The 15,093-nt window shown below is 52.8% G+C and overlaps 1 protein-coding gene across 8 annotated transcripts in view; it reads right to left on the bottom strand.

The window, feature by feature from the left end:
- GRIK4 (glutamate ionotropic receptor kainate type subunit 4) overlaps positions 1 to 15,093 on the bottom strand; it is a 459,028-nt gene that overhangs the window by 81,935 nt on the left and 362,000 nt on the right. For 6 of the 8 annotated variants that reach the window (XM_084976373.1, XM_021062991.2, XM_021062992.2 and 3 more), the window contains 2 exons: positions 10,168 to 10,275; positions 3,409 to 3,612 (listed from right to left, as the gene is read on the bottom strand). In XM_084976373.1, the coding sequence (XP_084832499.1) occupies positions 3,409 to 3,612; positions 10,168 to 10,275 (312 nt within the window). Of the gene's footprint in view, positions 1 to 3,408; positions 3,624 to 10,167; positions 10,276 to 15,093 lie in introns of all 8 variants that reach the window. The other 2 variants (XM_084976376.1, XM_084976377.1) reach the window with 1 other exon arrangement.

Here is a 15,093-nt window from a genome sequence, read left to right as displayed (position 1 = left end):
TTAGATACAGTTCAGATTTGGCATTGCTGTGGCTGTGGTATAGCCTAGAGGCTACAGCTCCGATTTGACACCTAGCCTGGGAACCTCTACATGCTGCAGGTGTGGCCCTAAAAAGAAAAAAAAAAAAAGAACGAAATTCTGCCATTTGATGTAGATGGACCTAGAGAATATTATATTTAGTGAAAGGAGTCAGGCAGAGAATGACAAATACTGCATGGTATCACTGATACATAGACTCTAAAAAATAATACAAACGAGTGCATAATGGAAACAAACCCAGAGATGTAGAAAACAAACTAGGGGTTACCAAAGGGGAGAGGGAAGGAGGGAAGGGCAAACAGGAGCACAGGATTAACAGAAACAAACCAGCAGGTATAAAATAGATAAGCAACAAGGGCATACTGCACAGCACAGGGAATTACAGCCATGATCTTGTAATAGCTTTTCACTGAGTATAATCTGTAAAAGTATATATGTTTTGGTCTTTTGTCTTTTTAGGGCCACACCCGCAGCATATGGAGGTTTCCAGGCTAGGGGTCCAACTGGAGCTGTAGCCGCTGGCCTACGCCAGAGCCACAGCAACGCGGGATCCAAGTCGTATCTGCGACCTACACCACAGCTCACGGCAACACTGGATCCTTAACCACACTGAGCGAGGCCAGGGATGGAACCACATCCTCATGGTTCCTAGTCAGGTTCGTTAGCCACCGAGCTACGAAGGGAACTCCTGTACGGGTTATTTTAAATCCTTACAAAAATTCTTTCTAGATAAGCACTGAGGACCTGGAGGACGGGATGGAAAGAAGAAAATAACTCTCCCAAGAACACACAGCTAATAAGTGGATGAAATGATGTCAGCTCTATGTCACATCACAGTTCCTGCTCTTAGACTATGAGCCTGAAGCCAGGCAGACCACGGCTTAAACGCTGGCTCCAAACTTCCCAGCTACGTGATCTTTGGCAGGTTCCTTGGCCTCCCTGAGCTTGCATTTGCTCACCTAAATAAGTGACAGATTTAGGTGCAGGGATCTCTGAGGTCTCTTTCAGTTGGGACACTGTGTCATCCCAAGGTTCTGCTTTTACAACCTCTGACCTGTTCCTGTGTGTCTTGGGATACAGGTCATACAGGAGGGATGCAGGCCTTAGTTCTGCTGGGATTCTAGGAGAATATCCGGGCAGACATATCAAAGCACTGAACTTACAGCAGAGCCGGGCAGGGGTCTCCCACACTTGCCCAGAATCACATCTCCCCACCAGCCCATGGCATTCAAATGAGCTTCTGCCTGAAATGCTCTTCTCATTCTTCAGACACCAGCTCAAACACCATGTCCCAAAGGAAGCCTTCCTCCCCACCCCCTCGCCTCTCAAGGCTGGACCCCTCCTCTCCAGGGCCTTCTCATAGCCCCTCCTACCTCCCCTCCCTTGAACTTAAGTCAATGCGTTAACAATACTCCTTAATATCTAAGATTCATAAGGGTAGTGAGTATGTTTATTTTGTCCCCCATTGCATCTCCATCGTCTAGAAGAGTGCAAAGTGTCCAATGGATATGTACTGAATGAATAGGTTCATTAGTTAATTAAAACTATGCAGCCAGGTCTTGATGAGGATAAAGCAACAGTGTTTTGGCCTGAAAGGCGATCTGGGGTGAATTTTAAGATCCCCATCTGATTGCCCAAGTCACTCAGCACGAGGCTGCATGTCCTTGAGTCCCAGCTTCCTCTCCTCCCCCTGCCAGTCCACGTCACCGCTCATTAGGGGGCTGATAAGGGGATGGCTGTGCGCTGACTCTGACATCCCTGAAAGTCACCCCACCAGTCACCAGGCAGCCCAATGGGGCTGAAGGAACGAGCTCAAGGTGACTGAGCACATTAATGAGAAGGGAAGGAAAAGACCTGGCATTTCAGCTTTCTGGGGTTTAACTACTGGGTGGTGCCTCTCTGGGGGGCTAGGGGAGTGGTCCAGACAAGAAGCTGCTTTGGGAGGGGGTGTGGGACTTAGAGAAAAGCAGCACATCCTTTTCCGGGGGCTCGGGTCTCAATCCTTGAGGATTAGGATTTTAAAAATGTATCTTTATCTCAGGTTTGGTACCTATAAAAGGTTAAGATAATATCAGTTCAATGATGAGAAGGGAGACGAGAAGGAAGGAAAGAACAAAAGCAAGCAAGGGAGAAAGGGAGGGAGGGAAGATAAAAAGGAAGGAGAGCAGGAAGGGCCTGGGCTTATGGGGACCTTTCCTGGTGACATTCAAGTCCAGCTGAGGTCGTATTCTGGGGTGGGGAGAACGTGGGCTTCGGAGCTAGAGAAATGTAGTTCAAATCCCAGCCTCGTCTCACACTAACTGTGAGGCTTCAGACAAGTCATTCAAGCTCTCTGAGTTCAGGTGGCACATTTGTAAAATGAGGATAACAACTAGCTAAAAGGTATGTTCCAGGAGGATTAGAGCTAATGTATGTAAAGCCCCCTGCACACTGGCGCTGGCTGGGAGGCTGCCAGAGAGCTGCACTCCTTCTGCACTTGCAAAGCAGGAGAGCAGCGGGTTGGTTCAAGGTCACGCTAAGAACCTAGGTCTGCGCTGTCTGCACTGGGTACTCCTCACCTATCCTGGCCAGAAAAACTCGGTTGTGGAAATAGAAACAGTGCATTAGTAACCACTTAATTAATTTTTACAGATGTTACCAGTGTGTACCAAGAAAACCAGAGCTCTCCCCATGGAAGAACTCTCTGTAGCCTTGCTCTAACCTACCCAGGACTGACATTCTCTGATGCTTCCCTGCATGTTAATCAATTCCCCACATTCACCCTGAAAATCTACAGCCTGTCCAAGTGCACCTTGGCCCTGGGCCTATAAAAGCACATGAACGACAGCAGAAACCAATACAAGAAGTAACCAAATAGTGGTAACTGGGACCAATTCCTCTGACAGTTGATCCCTTTTCCCCTGTTATTTAGTCACGTGTCCTCGCCAGCCCCTCTCAAGTGTCAAAGTCAACTGATGTGGATGTGTTCTACTCTCCCAGGGCCTGTCCAAGCTCTGCCACGGGTGCTGATGACCCACAAAATAATCAGGACAAACAAAAAGTGCCTGGATTATCCAAGAATGGAACCCAAACTCTCTAAGCCATGTTAATGGTCAAAGCTCCAGTTACCTGTTACAGGTGCTGGACTGGGACCGGGAGAGCCACGGGGAAGGGCTGATGGTGGTCTCATCCACCAATGTATACCACCAGTGTCTGGCTCAGTGCCAGCTCAGGAAAGATTTATTATGCAGTGAATAGACAAGTAAATGAAAAATGCACAAAAGATTAACTGAATAAACAGAGGGTTCATGAGCATCCAGTACAAGCTCTTGTCCCTCCATCTCCCTCCCCAGCGCACCCGCAAATCCAAATCACCTGTTCCTTCCTTACCCGAGCGATCAGCTCCCCAACCATTCCCGTCCAGGTGCCATTGGCCTCAGGCACGCCGTACACGCCGTCCCCGACCAGGCGGATCTTGTAGTTGAACCGGAGGATCTCTGCCAGCTCCTTGAGCATGTCCACACAGAAGCCCTCGTAGCGGTCATTGCCTTCCATCTCCTGGTGGTTCCCCTTCAGCATTAAATACGGGTTTTCCTGCAGCAAAACTGGGCAGCTGTCATTCTCATCTTAGCCCTGGTGTCTCAGCCGCATGTGATGAGGGGGCCCAGGGACACAGGAGGTTGGGAAGAAGATGGGGTGGAAGGAGGTAAATGGGCTAGTTTAGAGGTGACAATCAGCTCCCCTCCTCGACTTCAAGGCAGTACTCTCTCTCTCTCTTTTCTTTTTAGGGTTGCACTGGCAACACATGCAAGTTCCTGGGCTAAGGGTCCAATCGGAACTGCAGCTGAGACCTACACCACAGTCACAGAAACACTGGATCTGAGCTGCATCTGCGACCCACGTGGCAGCTTGCAGCAAGGCTGGATCCTTATCCCACTGATCAAGGCCAGGGACTGAACTCCCATCCTCACAGATGTTATGTCAGGTTCTTAACTGGCTGAGCCACAGCAGGAACTCCAAGGCACTTCTCTTACCAGGAACACACAAGAGGGTCCAGTTAAAGCCCCTCTACCTTAGGAAAGGTCATCATCTGGCCCCCCACCCATTTCACTTGTTCCTTTCCCCCTCTTCCTTTTGTGTTTATTCCACACAGACCGATCACTGCGCATTATGAGGTACAGGATGCTGGCAACAGAGCAGGCGAGGTTCTTCCATGTACCAACAACCACAACCCAAGGCAGGATGCATCCAGCCATGAAGGTTGGGAGGAGGGACGGTCTCTCTGGTGAGGTGTCCAGGGAAGTTCCCATGGAGGAGGAGCTGTCCAAGCTGGGCTCCGGAGGATGACAGCACACTGACAGGTGGACGTGGTGTCAATGGAGGGCATGATGGGCAGGGAAGGGCAGGACCAAGGGCATAATCCCGAGAGGGAAGGATCATGGCCCATTTGGCAGACGATGGAGCTGCCCTTAGGTTGTGGGGGGAGGGAGGATAAACAGAAAGATGAATTAGGGTCAACATGGGCCTTGGGGGCTGGGGTGGGGTGATTGTAATCAGACCTACATAGTAGAGAAGCACTGAGGGTTTTAAAGACTTGGGGATGTGAGTAATGAACATTAAGTGGCAAGAGAGAGAAGAGCTGGGAGTAAGGATGGACCCTCTCCTGAGACAGATGCTGAGTCCTAGGCGGTGCTTTGGCTCAGGTTGGACTGGCGCCACACTGGGAGGGTCAGGCTTCATGCCAGGTGGGGGAGGGGGGCTCCGAGGGGAGGGGCCTCAGGCCCTTGGAGCCCGAGCAGAGACCCACCGGGGATGGTGTCGTCAAGGGCGTGGATGGTTTGAAAAGGAAGAGGCTGTGGAACATGTTGAATTGGAGGTGTTGGCAGGCAATCCAGGAGGGAACCTCCGACTGCGGGTTGGGGGTGCAGAGTGAGGGCAAGGGGGTGGGGGTGGAGTTGGCACGGCCTCAGGGGAGGCGGGTGGCTGAAGTGGCAGGATGTGGGAGGCCATCGAGGGGGAAGAACTGAGGAAGGAAAGCAGAGGGATAAGACTTGATTTTTGGGAGAGGGAAAATGAAGAGCAGCCATAGAGGAGGACAAAGCAGAAGTGGCTAGAAAAGCCGAAAATCAGGAAAGTGCGGTCATGAAGGTTGAGGAGGAGGGGGCTTCAAGCAGGAGAAGGCAGACACTTCCCTCCCAGTGAGGAAGCAACTGTGACACCAGGGTCTGGGTCTGAGATCTTGGAAAGCCGATTTGGGGGGTGGGGTGGGTGATGGAGGAATCCAGCAAGGATTCTTCCCATCCAAGTGAATGGGAAGTGCCCAGGTGAGGCCAACCAGGATTTTGAGAAATCAGGCGATAAAGGCAGGCCGGCAGGCCACTTCTCCACCCAAGTGCTATGAGTCACCTCTCTCTCCAAACTGCAGCTCCTCCTCTGCCAACTACAGGGTTGGAGAATCCCATCAGTGTCCACCAAGCCCTTGATGGATGACCGCCTAGACTGGAGGGTGGCTCAAGGGCAGCAGGATATGGGGAAGGTGGTGATGATGGCATCCTAGGATGGGCGGGACCAGAGTACAGGTACAGGTGGAAAGGGACGAACCCCTGAAAAGGAGAGATGAGAGCGGGAAGAGAGGGAAGGGCTGCTCGGTGAGCCAGGTCCCAGGAGAGCCAGGGTCAAGGTGAACCTGGGGCTGGGAAGTGGACCTGGCGGTCAGGTGGAGAGCACAGACGTGGGTACAGAGAGGCGGTGAGGAGGCCAGAAGGGAGGAGCCGTGCCAGCCCCCAGAGCTGTGCTGAGGGCAGGTGGGAGGGAAGTCCTGGTGCTTGGAAAGGTTTGCTTGGGGGGTTGATGGGGGTGAGCAGATGAGCACAGGGCTGCCCAGGCCCAGCTGAGGCAGGAGGCTGAATATAGATGGGCAGCTGGGAGCAGGGCATGCAAGGACAGCTGGGTTTGGGCACAGGCAGGAGGTGAGATGGCTGAGCATGAGGGTGGAGACAATTCTAGAAGCCAAGAGAGGGACGTGCCGAAATGCTGGTTTGCTGAACTTAAGCCGGGAGGGGTTTCTGGGCTGGGGAAGATGGGGAGCCAGACAGACTAGAGATCATGAGGGGAGGAAGGGGCTCAGTGGGTTTGGGGGTGTGATGAAGCAGAACAGGGGAAGGTTGGAGGTTCCGTGCCAGGGAGAGGGAGCTCTGAGCTGCAGGAGATGTGCTTCAGGTTTATGATCAAGTGCACAGTCATGTCAGTGAGATGGGGCCAGGTTCCCTGCCTTCCACACATGCTGTCCTCAGGTCAAGGGCTTCCCTCTGCCCCAGCTGCTCTCCATCCCCTTCTTCTGCTTGACCTAACTCATCTCTGGCCTTGGGGTCCCATTGCCTCCTCTGATGTCGCCCCACTTCTCAAAACTCCCACAGCGTTTCCAGCCAAGCCCCCCCCCTCCCCACATTCCCCATCCTCCTGTGAGTGCCCGTTTGCAGGTAGAATGTTTCTGTCACTTGTGGGCACTGACTCCTCCCCTTCTCTGGCGCCCCCACCTGGTGCCCGCATTCAGCACTTGTGACAAACACTGAAATGGCCTCAGAGACAGGGCTTGGCTGGGCATGTCCCGGCCTGGGTGGTTAGGCAACACCAGAGGGTAGCTTTAATGATCCCAAGGAGTGTCACCCACTTCTCCTCTCCAAGTACTCTCTCCTCTGAAGTTAATTGAAAATCCAGACATCTTTAGAGCAAATACACACAAGGCCAACGCTGGAGGGAGCAGTCGTGCAGGAAAGGGTGGGCTCAGCGGCACGCTGGGAGGTGTGGGGGCCGAGCGCTGGCCTGGAGTCCTGTCCTCGTGGAGTGTTGGGAGAACGAAAGGCAGTGACGCAGGCCGGACACTAACCCCGGGCTCTGGCACAGGGTAAGGGCTCCAGGGATGGCAGCTGCGGCTAATTCTGGGTATTTGCTGGTGTTAACCAAGAAATCCCACATAAGTCCCAACTGTCCCCTGAGGGGAGCAGGGACAACAGGGACATGTGCTGATTAAGGGAGAAATCATTCAGGATGATCGTTTGCCAAGGATATCCCCCAAATGGTCACAAGGGACTAAATGAAGATGACCATTCCCGGTAAGAGTGACTGACTTGTACACACGTGCACAAGAGAAGGTTCTTGTTGGCATGGCATTTGACATGTCATTAAACGTCACCTGACACCAGCGTCCTTCCCCACCCTCACAAGCACACGTGTGCAGAGGAGAACAACCGTGTGTGTGCAGATTGACTTTCCCAGCCTAGAAACATGACCCTGTGGCCTCGGTGTCACTGAGGGTCTGTGCAAAGCTCTGAGCCCTGTCCAATTTCAGACCCAAAGAGGCAGGAAGAACATCCTGGTGATGTCCCCATCTCTCTCTCTCAAACTCTTCTGGCTTTTAAGGAATTCCTTTATTCAAATTCTAACCATTGAGCCCCTACTTTGTGTCAGGCATCCCTGAGCTTTCTGGAGCCTGAATTCTGGAAGGGCAGGTACATCAGTAAATGACAACCTCTAATAGGAGAAAGGCCATGGCAGAGGTGTGTACAACATGCTGGAGGCAGGGAGAGGGCAGGAAGCAGATTAGGGAAGACTTCGCAGAAGAGGTGCAGAGCTTTGAAGGATGCACAAGTATTTCCTGTTGGAAACAGGAATTATGGGAGAGCGGTATTCCGGGCAGAGGGAACAGCATGTACAGGGGCAGGGAACAGCATGATGCAAGGAGGAAGTGTTAGGTGGTCCAATGCTGCCAGACCCCACATTGTTTGGAGAGGAAGCAGGTAGAACAGGCTGAGCCTGATGAAGGGGGTTTATATTCCAGGTTCAAGGCTGGTCCTGGGCAGCACTGATGGATTGTGAGGAAGGAAATGACAGGACGATTCTGATTTTAGGATGCCCATGCTGCAGGGCCTGGGATGTACTGAACAAGTGAGAAGGGGGCCTTTGAGAAGGCCATGCCACAGCAGCTCAAGGGCAGAGGTGGCTGGATCTATATTCGGACATGGGCCTGAGAATGGACAGCAGGGGACAGACTCAGGAAGTCCTCCTGAGGTAGAGAAGGGCCCAGCAATTGCTCTGTGTGCTGACGCACTTGGCCAAAACGGCCGTTCACAGCTGCCTCAGCTCAGCCAGGCTCTCCCAGATCTCCAAAGCTTGGTGACACCACCCCTACCCCGACCCTGCTGACATTTTCATGTTAGTTCAGACAGGCTAAGGCTGGGCTGAGGTGGGAAATGTCCAAAGCCCTGTGAGCTGGAATTGCCCTGACCAGTCCCTCTGTCTGTTACGTTCCCTTCAAGACGGCCACTTAGCTGTCACCCCACTCCATCAGGCCGCTGCTCAGATCTGCCCTCCTCTGTGAGGCCAGCCCCCCACTCCCCTTCCCCAGCTCTGTCTAGACCTGAGCCCCCAGAATGGTGACCAGCGCAGAGCAGTGCCACCAAATAGTCACCGAATGAGTGAATAAAAATACCCAGTGACCCCAGTCCTGTATCAAATGAAGGCAAAACTCATGAGCTTGGCATTCAAGTTCCTAAGCCCTGCGGACCCAACACAGTTTTCTGGCCTCAAGCCTTTCTGCTCTCTTCCAATGGCCATTTCCTAGAAAGTGGCATTTTCCGGCATTTCCTGAATGCCAGACAACATACTCTTTTTTTCACTTCTCGTTTCTCATCTGTCCCTGGCTCTTGGAGCCCGTCCTCCATGTCCTTCTTCTCTGGAGCCTTTGCGGACCTCGCTGATGGGACCAACTTCCCTCTCCTTCAACTCCCACAGCACAGGGCAGGCACCTCTTGCCTGGCTTTTATCCTGATCTGCTTACAGTGGGTCACCTAGTCCAGTCCAGGGCTCTGGGCCCCAGGAGTTCATGAAGGTAATGACGGAGCTACCTGACCTCTTTGTATTATCTCAAAAGCCTGAAAAAAGCAGACACAATTCCAGACCTTGCACAGTTAGCAACCAGAAGCCTGAGCAGGCTAACTCACAGTCAAGTCGGTTTGGGCTGGAATTCTATGCATGCAGCCAACTATTTATCTCCTGCTAATAAGATGCTGGGCCAGGCAGCAAAATAGGCTTTTGATTAGTTAAAAGGAGGTGGGGGAGGGGGATACTAATTATAGCTTAATACATGAAGTTGGTTTAATTAAGCCTTAAAGAACACAAGGTCTTCGAGGGTTGGGGGAGGAAGAAGACCTTGGCCGTGAATGCACTTGACCTGTGCCATCTACTAAATCACAGCCTCCTTGAGGACAGAGACTGAGTCTCACTCATCTTCATGTCCCCAGGAGTGAGCACAATGCCTGGCACGCAGGGGGAAGGGCTTGGTAATTGTTGAGAAAAATTGAATCAAATAAAGAAAGGCACAGAGTTCCCATCATGGCTCAGTGGTTAACAAACCTGACTGGGAACCATGAGGTGGAGGGTTTGATCCCTGGCCTTGCTCAGTGGGCTAAGGATCCAGCGTTGCCGTGAGCTGTGGCATAGGTCATAGACATGGCTCGGATCTGGCGTGGCTGTGGCTATGGCGTAAGCTGGTAGCTCCAGCTCCAATTCGACCCCTAGCCTGGGAACCTCAATATGCTGCAAGTGCAGCCTTAAAAAGACAAAAGACAAAAGACAAAAAAAAAAAAAAAAAAAAAAAAAAAAAAAGGCAGATAGTCCCTTGCTATATAGATGGAGAACTTTCTTTTGATCATCCGGAAATGAAGAAACGGGCCATGAATACCCACTGAGGTTCAGGTATCCACTGGCTTGGGGGCTGGGGTGGATTTGTACACAGTAGGCAACAAGCCAGGTAGGCTGCTGTGAAAGAACAGGGGCCATCCTGGTGGCCTTTCCCCACCCGTGGCATAAGGTGCCCACCCATGGCCATGGCTGTCAGGATGCCTCTGCAAGAGGCATCTGCATACTGTGTTGTCTCACCACCCCATCCTGCTGGCCCAATGGCTTGTGAGCTCATCAGCTATCATTTCCATATGCGACAGCAACTTGAGTTTAATTACACCATCATAAATTGGCCTCCGTGCAGTGATGAGAGTGCCCATCTTCTGTTCCCGGGGAGGCTGTGGGTGCCTGGAGAGGGAGGAGGCCCCCTGGGGAGTGGCAGCTGGGAGGCCCGGGGGGCACCCCGCTTACCAGGATGGTGGTGACGACCAGGGTGGTGTTGAAGAGACTGTCGGAGATGTTGGAGGCGTAGAGGCGGCTGTCCATGCTCAGGCCGTCTGCCACGTGCCACTGGCCAATCTGAGGAGACCAAGGAGAGAGGCTGGGCAGGGATGGGGAAGCAGGAGGGGGCGGGGCTGCTGAGGTCCTGCGGGGCTGGGGGAGCGGGGAGCCCAGTCCCCTGCCTCTGGCTGGGCTACATGGACACCAGTGAAGGAGGAAGGGGCGTGGTGTGTGGAGGGTCTGGACCCTGATACATGGGTTTAGGGGGTCAGGGATGGGTGGGTTGAGGGGGAGGGGAGGGGAAGACTCAAGAGAGGTGGGAGAGGAACCTGGGAAAAGAAATCAGGAATGGAAGACAGTTGAGGGACGTGCTCCCACCCAGAAGCGCAGGGCCGCGTGGATCTGCATCACCTCGAGGCAGGACCGAGCTCTGTTGCTTCAGCCTGCCTTCAATAGTTCTCATTATCTGAACGAGAACCAGAATGGCCCCTGGAGAGAGGGGACACATACCAGGATCTTGGATCAATATCTGCTGAAAGGTTCACTGAATGGAGGAACCAGAAGAGGGAAGACCCAGGCTCCAGTCCTGGTGGATTCTCGCACTGGCTGCGGGAACTTAGGCAAGTCACCCGAATTTTTCTGAGTCTCAGTTTCCCCAGCTATAAATGGGGGCTGTTGGCCCTGCCTTCTTCTCTGAGTCAACTGAGATCATGGATGGGCCTGTTCAGCCAGATCCAGGAGCACAGATCTTGACAGTATAACCTTGGAAGTTCCTGCACCTCTCTGAACACATTTCCTCATCTCTAAAATGGGGATAATAGAAATTTCATTGGGTCCTTGTGAGATGTATTAAGTTGGCATTCAATAAATGCTAGTTTCCTTCCTCTTCCCCATTGTCTTGACTTCTAGGGAGGAAAAAAAATCCGTACCTTACTCAAATCCCGCATTCCAGAAAGTCACTGAAAGCAGAATGCAGCATCATTGGGTTTTTAGAGTTTGTTTGTTTTCTCAGTGGAACCCTTTTTATAACTCCACACACGTGTGTGTGATCCCAATATCTTTCTGCTAGCTGGAGCCCCTGGCAAATCGCTTCTGTTGCTGAGTGTTGGAGGTGGGCAGCCAGGAGCGATGGCTGACAGCTGGCTAGAAACCCAATGAAATGCACACATCGGCCTCTGCCAGGCATCTCCAGGCACCAGCGGCAGCTTCCCTGGAAAACCTTCACAGGTTCCTTGGATGCCATGTGGCTCTACCCATGGCAGCTGGGCTCTGGGTCCCCCTGTGGAAGCTCCGACCACAATAAAGATACACCTCACCCTTGGCCCCCTCCCCACCTCCTGGAGCTAGAGGTTTGAAGGTCACGGGGAGCAGTAACCATCTTCCTGAGGTCACAGTCTGGAGCTTGAGGAGGGGAGGGTCCAGCTGGACTCTTCTAGATTCATGCAGGAGCCCAATGGTTCAAGATACGTGAACCCTTCATCTGCCCAGGGGGAGGTGACCAAAATCCCCTCTCCAAGCCTCAGCCAGGATGCTCCCCAGAGGGGCTAGGCGGCTTTCTCCACCTGGGCCAGGGCAGAATGGGGCTGCATGAGCTCCTGTTTTCAGTTTATAAGCAGTGTCTCCTGTATGTCCATGTGGGAAGCCCCGTTTGACAGAGAAAGAAACTGAAACCAAAATAGAAGAGCCCTCCCAACTTGCCTGCGGTCACCTCCCCATCAGCTGAGAGACCTGAGCTTTAACCCCTGTGCCCTTGGCCCTGATGAGTCAGCCCAAGGAAGCCTTCGTTGCCATCCTGCCCAGCTCTTCCAGTGTCCTACTGCACGTTTTGTGTTCCTGTCCCCCCACTAGCCTGCGTGGGGCTGGCCTATGCATGCTCCTGCCGCTGAGCTCAGGGACTGGTCCTAAGCAGGGGAAGCCATCCTGTCATGTGAGCGGAGTGCAGCTGGCGGGGAGGTGGGGGCAGGAGACAGCAAGCCTCTTCCAGGCTCCGGAGTGCCCAGCATCCCTCAAAAGGACCAGCCAGGTCAGGGTAGGGCCCGAGTTTCCCCCTCCTCCTCTCTCTGCAAGGCAGAGGGATGGGAAGGAGAGGGGATGAGTTGCTGAATTTTCAAGTGAAGGGAGAAAGCAGAGCAACAGGGATGGGCACGTGTTAGGCTGGGTGTGTTCTCTCATCTTGAATTTTCCCACCAACCTTGTGGAACAGAGACGGTGTTTTCATTTTCTATAGGAGGAAACTGAGGCTCAGGGGTTTAAGGTAACGGCTTGCCTCGGGTCACCTAGCCAGCAAGTGGTGCTCAGGCTTGAACCCAGAGCTGACTCTTTTTTGGGGGGGTCTTTTTTAGGGCCGCACCCATGGCATATGGAGGTTCCCAGGCTAGGGTCAAGCTGGAGCTGTAGCTGCCAGCCTAATGCCACAGCCACAGCAACGCAGGATTCGAGCTGCGTCTGTGACCTACATCGCAGCTCATGGCAACGCCAGATCCTTAACCCACTGAGCAAGGCCAGGGATCGAACCCGCATCCTCATGGATACTAGTCAGATTCGTTTCCGTTGAGCCACGATGGGAAGCCTGTCTAACTCTTAAATGCAAGAGCTTTCCTGTCTCCGTGGCCATCTCTTAGGTGGAAGTGCCACTGCATCTTTCCTGTCACCAGGCCTGGCCAACCAGTGAAAGGCCTGAGGGAGGCTCAGCTGCACAGCAAGGACCCCCAGCCCTAGATGTCCACAAAGTTGGGTGACATGGGGCTGCTTCCCCGTCTTCCAAATGGCTACAGTTGGCTCCTGAGGGTCTCGTAGGAGGGGAAGGGCCAGATTTGGACAGAAGGACATAAAGAACAATTCGGCTGGATGTCAGCCCCTGGGTGTCTGGGAGCAGACTGAGCCTCTCAGTGACCTGTCGTCTAAACATGCACTTCACATTAACAGGACCAGCAAGACCACCCCTCACCCCAAATTTCCCACCCTCATGGTCCCCAACCCTCACTAACCACCTGCCCCGGCCCCAGACTCCCTCTCTGACCCAAACCACAAGATAGACAGGTTCCCACAAAAGCCAGGGATAGAAATGATTTACCCAGAGCCAGATCTGACAGCCTGAGCCACGTCCCCTCCCACCCCCCGCCCCCACCTCTGGGGACATGGCAAAGAGATGAATTAGCCCCTGAGCTCCAGTCAGGAAATGAATCTCCCACCCACCCTCCCATTAGCCCCCAAGAAATTAATAAACCCATCAGATCCAACAAAGCGGCTTGGCAGTTATTACCCAGAGCAATCTAATTGCAGAGAGGCAGTGGGAGGGAGAGCAGGAGACAGAGCCAGGCGCCCTGGGACGCAGGCTAATTGCCCCACCCACTGGGCACCTTCCACACCACACACATGCCAGGGGTGGGCAAGAGATAGAGCTCTCAGCCCAGGCAGTCTGGGGCTCTGCCTCCAGCCAAATTTCCTTGCTCCACCCTGCTGACACCTGCCCCCAAACCTCCCGCAGGAACAGCTGTTTTGTAAGCCTCTTCCACATGCCCACATGTGCCGGCTTGATTGTGCCGCAAATAATGTCTTTCCCCAGCCCTTCCCCTGCCTCTTCCACTTGCTCTGCCTTCTCACCAGTTTAGAGAGTCCCAGGGTTGCAGGGAAGGGAGGAAAGGGTATGGATTTGGACACCACCATGGTGAGCCTACATGGCACCTTAAGGCAGGGAGGAAAAAGGTACCACCTGGATGGATGGGACCCTGCGGTTACACAGCGGGGCAGGTTGATTTCAGCCTCCACTCACCGTCGAGCCTTCCACAGCCTGCCCACAAACCTGGGGGCCCCAGAGTTGGAGGTCCTGAGTTTAATGCAGCTTCTCTTGCCAATGAGCTGTGTGACCTTGGGTGAGTTACTTAATCCCTCTGAGCCTCGGTTCCCCCCATCTATAAACGGGGGTTTAAACAGTAATGATTCCCTTACAGGGTCCTTAAGGAGGTGAAAGGAGAGAATATAGATGCAGAGGACGAGATAATCATTCACTGAATCTGCAATGCCATCATCTGAGGCAGACGGGGGGTTCTCTTCTGTGCCGTCTTTGGCACTGTGGACTTGTTTATTAGACTGGGCCAGTGTCTCAAAGTTTTGGGTCCTGGACCAGCAAGGTCAGCATTAGAGATGCAAATTCTGGGGCTGCATTACAGACAGTCTAGGAGCAAGGCCCAGCAGCACAAGCTGTAGCAAGTCCTCCAATGACTCTGAGGCAAGAGGGACTACAGCAAGTACAGAGAGCGACTCAGACGACAACCATGAGACAGGGAGAGGTGAGGGTGCAGGGAATAAATCCCAGCGGAGGGCCTTCCCGCAGCCAGCTGGGTTACCATTTAAAAACTGGCGCTCACTAGACATTCTCATACTAAGTGAAGTAAGTCAGAAAGAGAAAGACAAATACCATAAGAAATCACTTGTATCTGGAATCTAAAATATGGCACAGATGAACCTTTCTACAAGACAGACACGGAGATCAGACTTGCGGTTGCCAGGGGGCAGGGGGGAAGGGGGTGGGATGGGTGGGGAGTTTAGGATTAGTAGATTCAAACTATTACGTTTTGAATGGAAATGGATAAGCACAGGGAACTATATCCAGTCACTTGTGATAGAACAGGATGGAATATGAGAAAAATTACACATATACACACACACATGTATATAAAACTGGGTCACTTTGCTGTAGAGCAGACATTGATAGAACCTTATAAATCAACTATACTTTAATAAAAAAATTAAAAAAAATTGGCTCTCCAGGAGAAAAGGTCCTGGCTGGTCTGGTTTGCCAATTTCTGTGGTGTCAACACCCCCACCACGACTGACTGCCAGCTATGGACATGCTGTCATGGGACACCGTGTTGGGAAGAGACGTGTGTAACGGGC

This window comes from Sus scrofa, chromosome 9, assembly GCF_054392235.1.
Source record: "Sus scrofa isolate SSC_HxYL_T2T_F1_AM1 chromosome 9, Sscrofa_HxYL_maternal_Yorkshire_Landrace_v2.0, whole genome shotgun sequence".
Lineage (NCBI taxonomy): Eukaryota > Metazoa > Chordata > Mammalia > Artiodactyla > Suidae > Sus > Sus scrofa.
The sequence above is the reverse complement of the archived record's forward strand: the minus strand, read 5'-3'. Positions and strand labels throughout refer to the sequence as shown.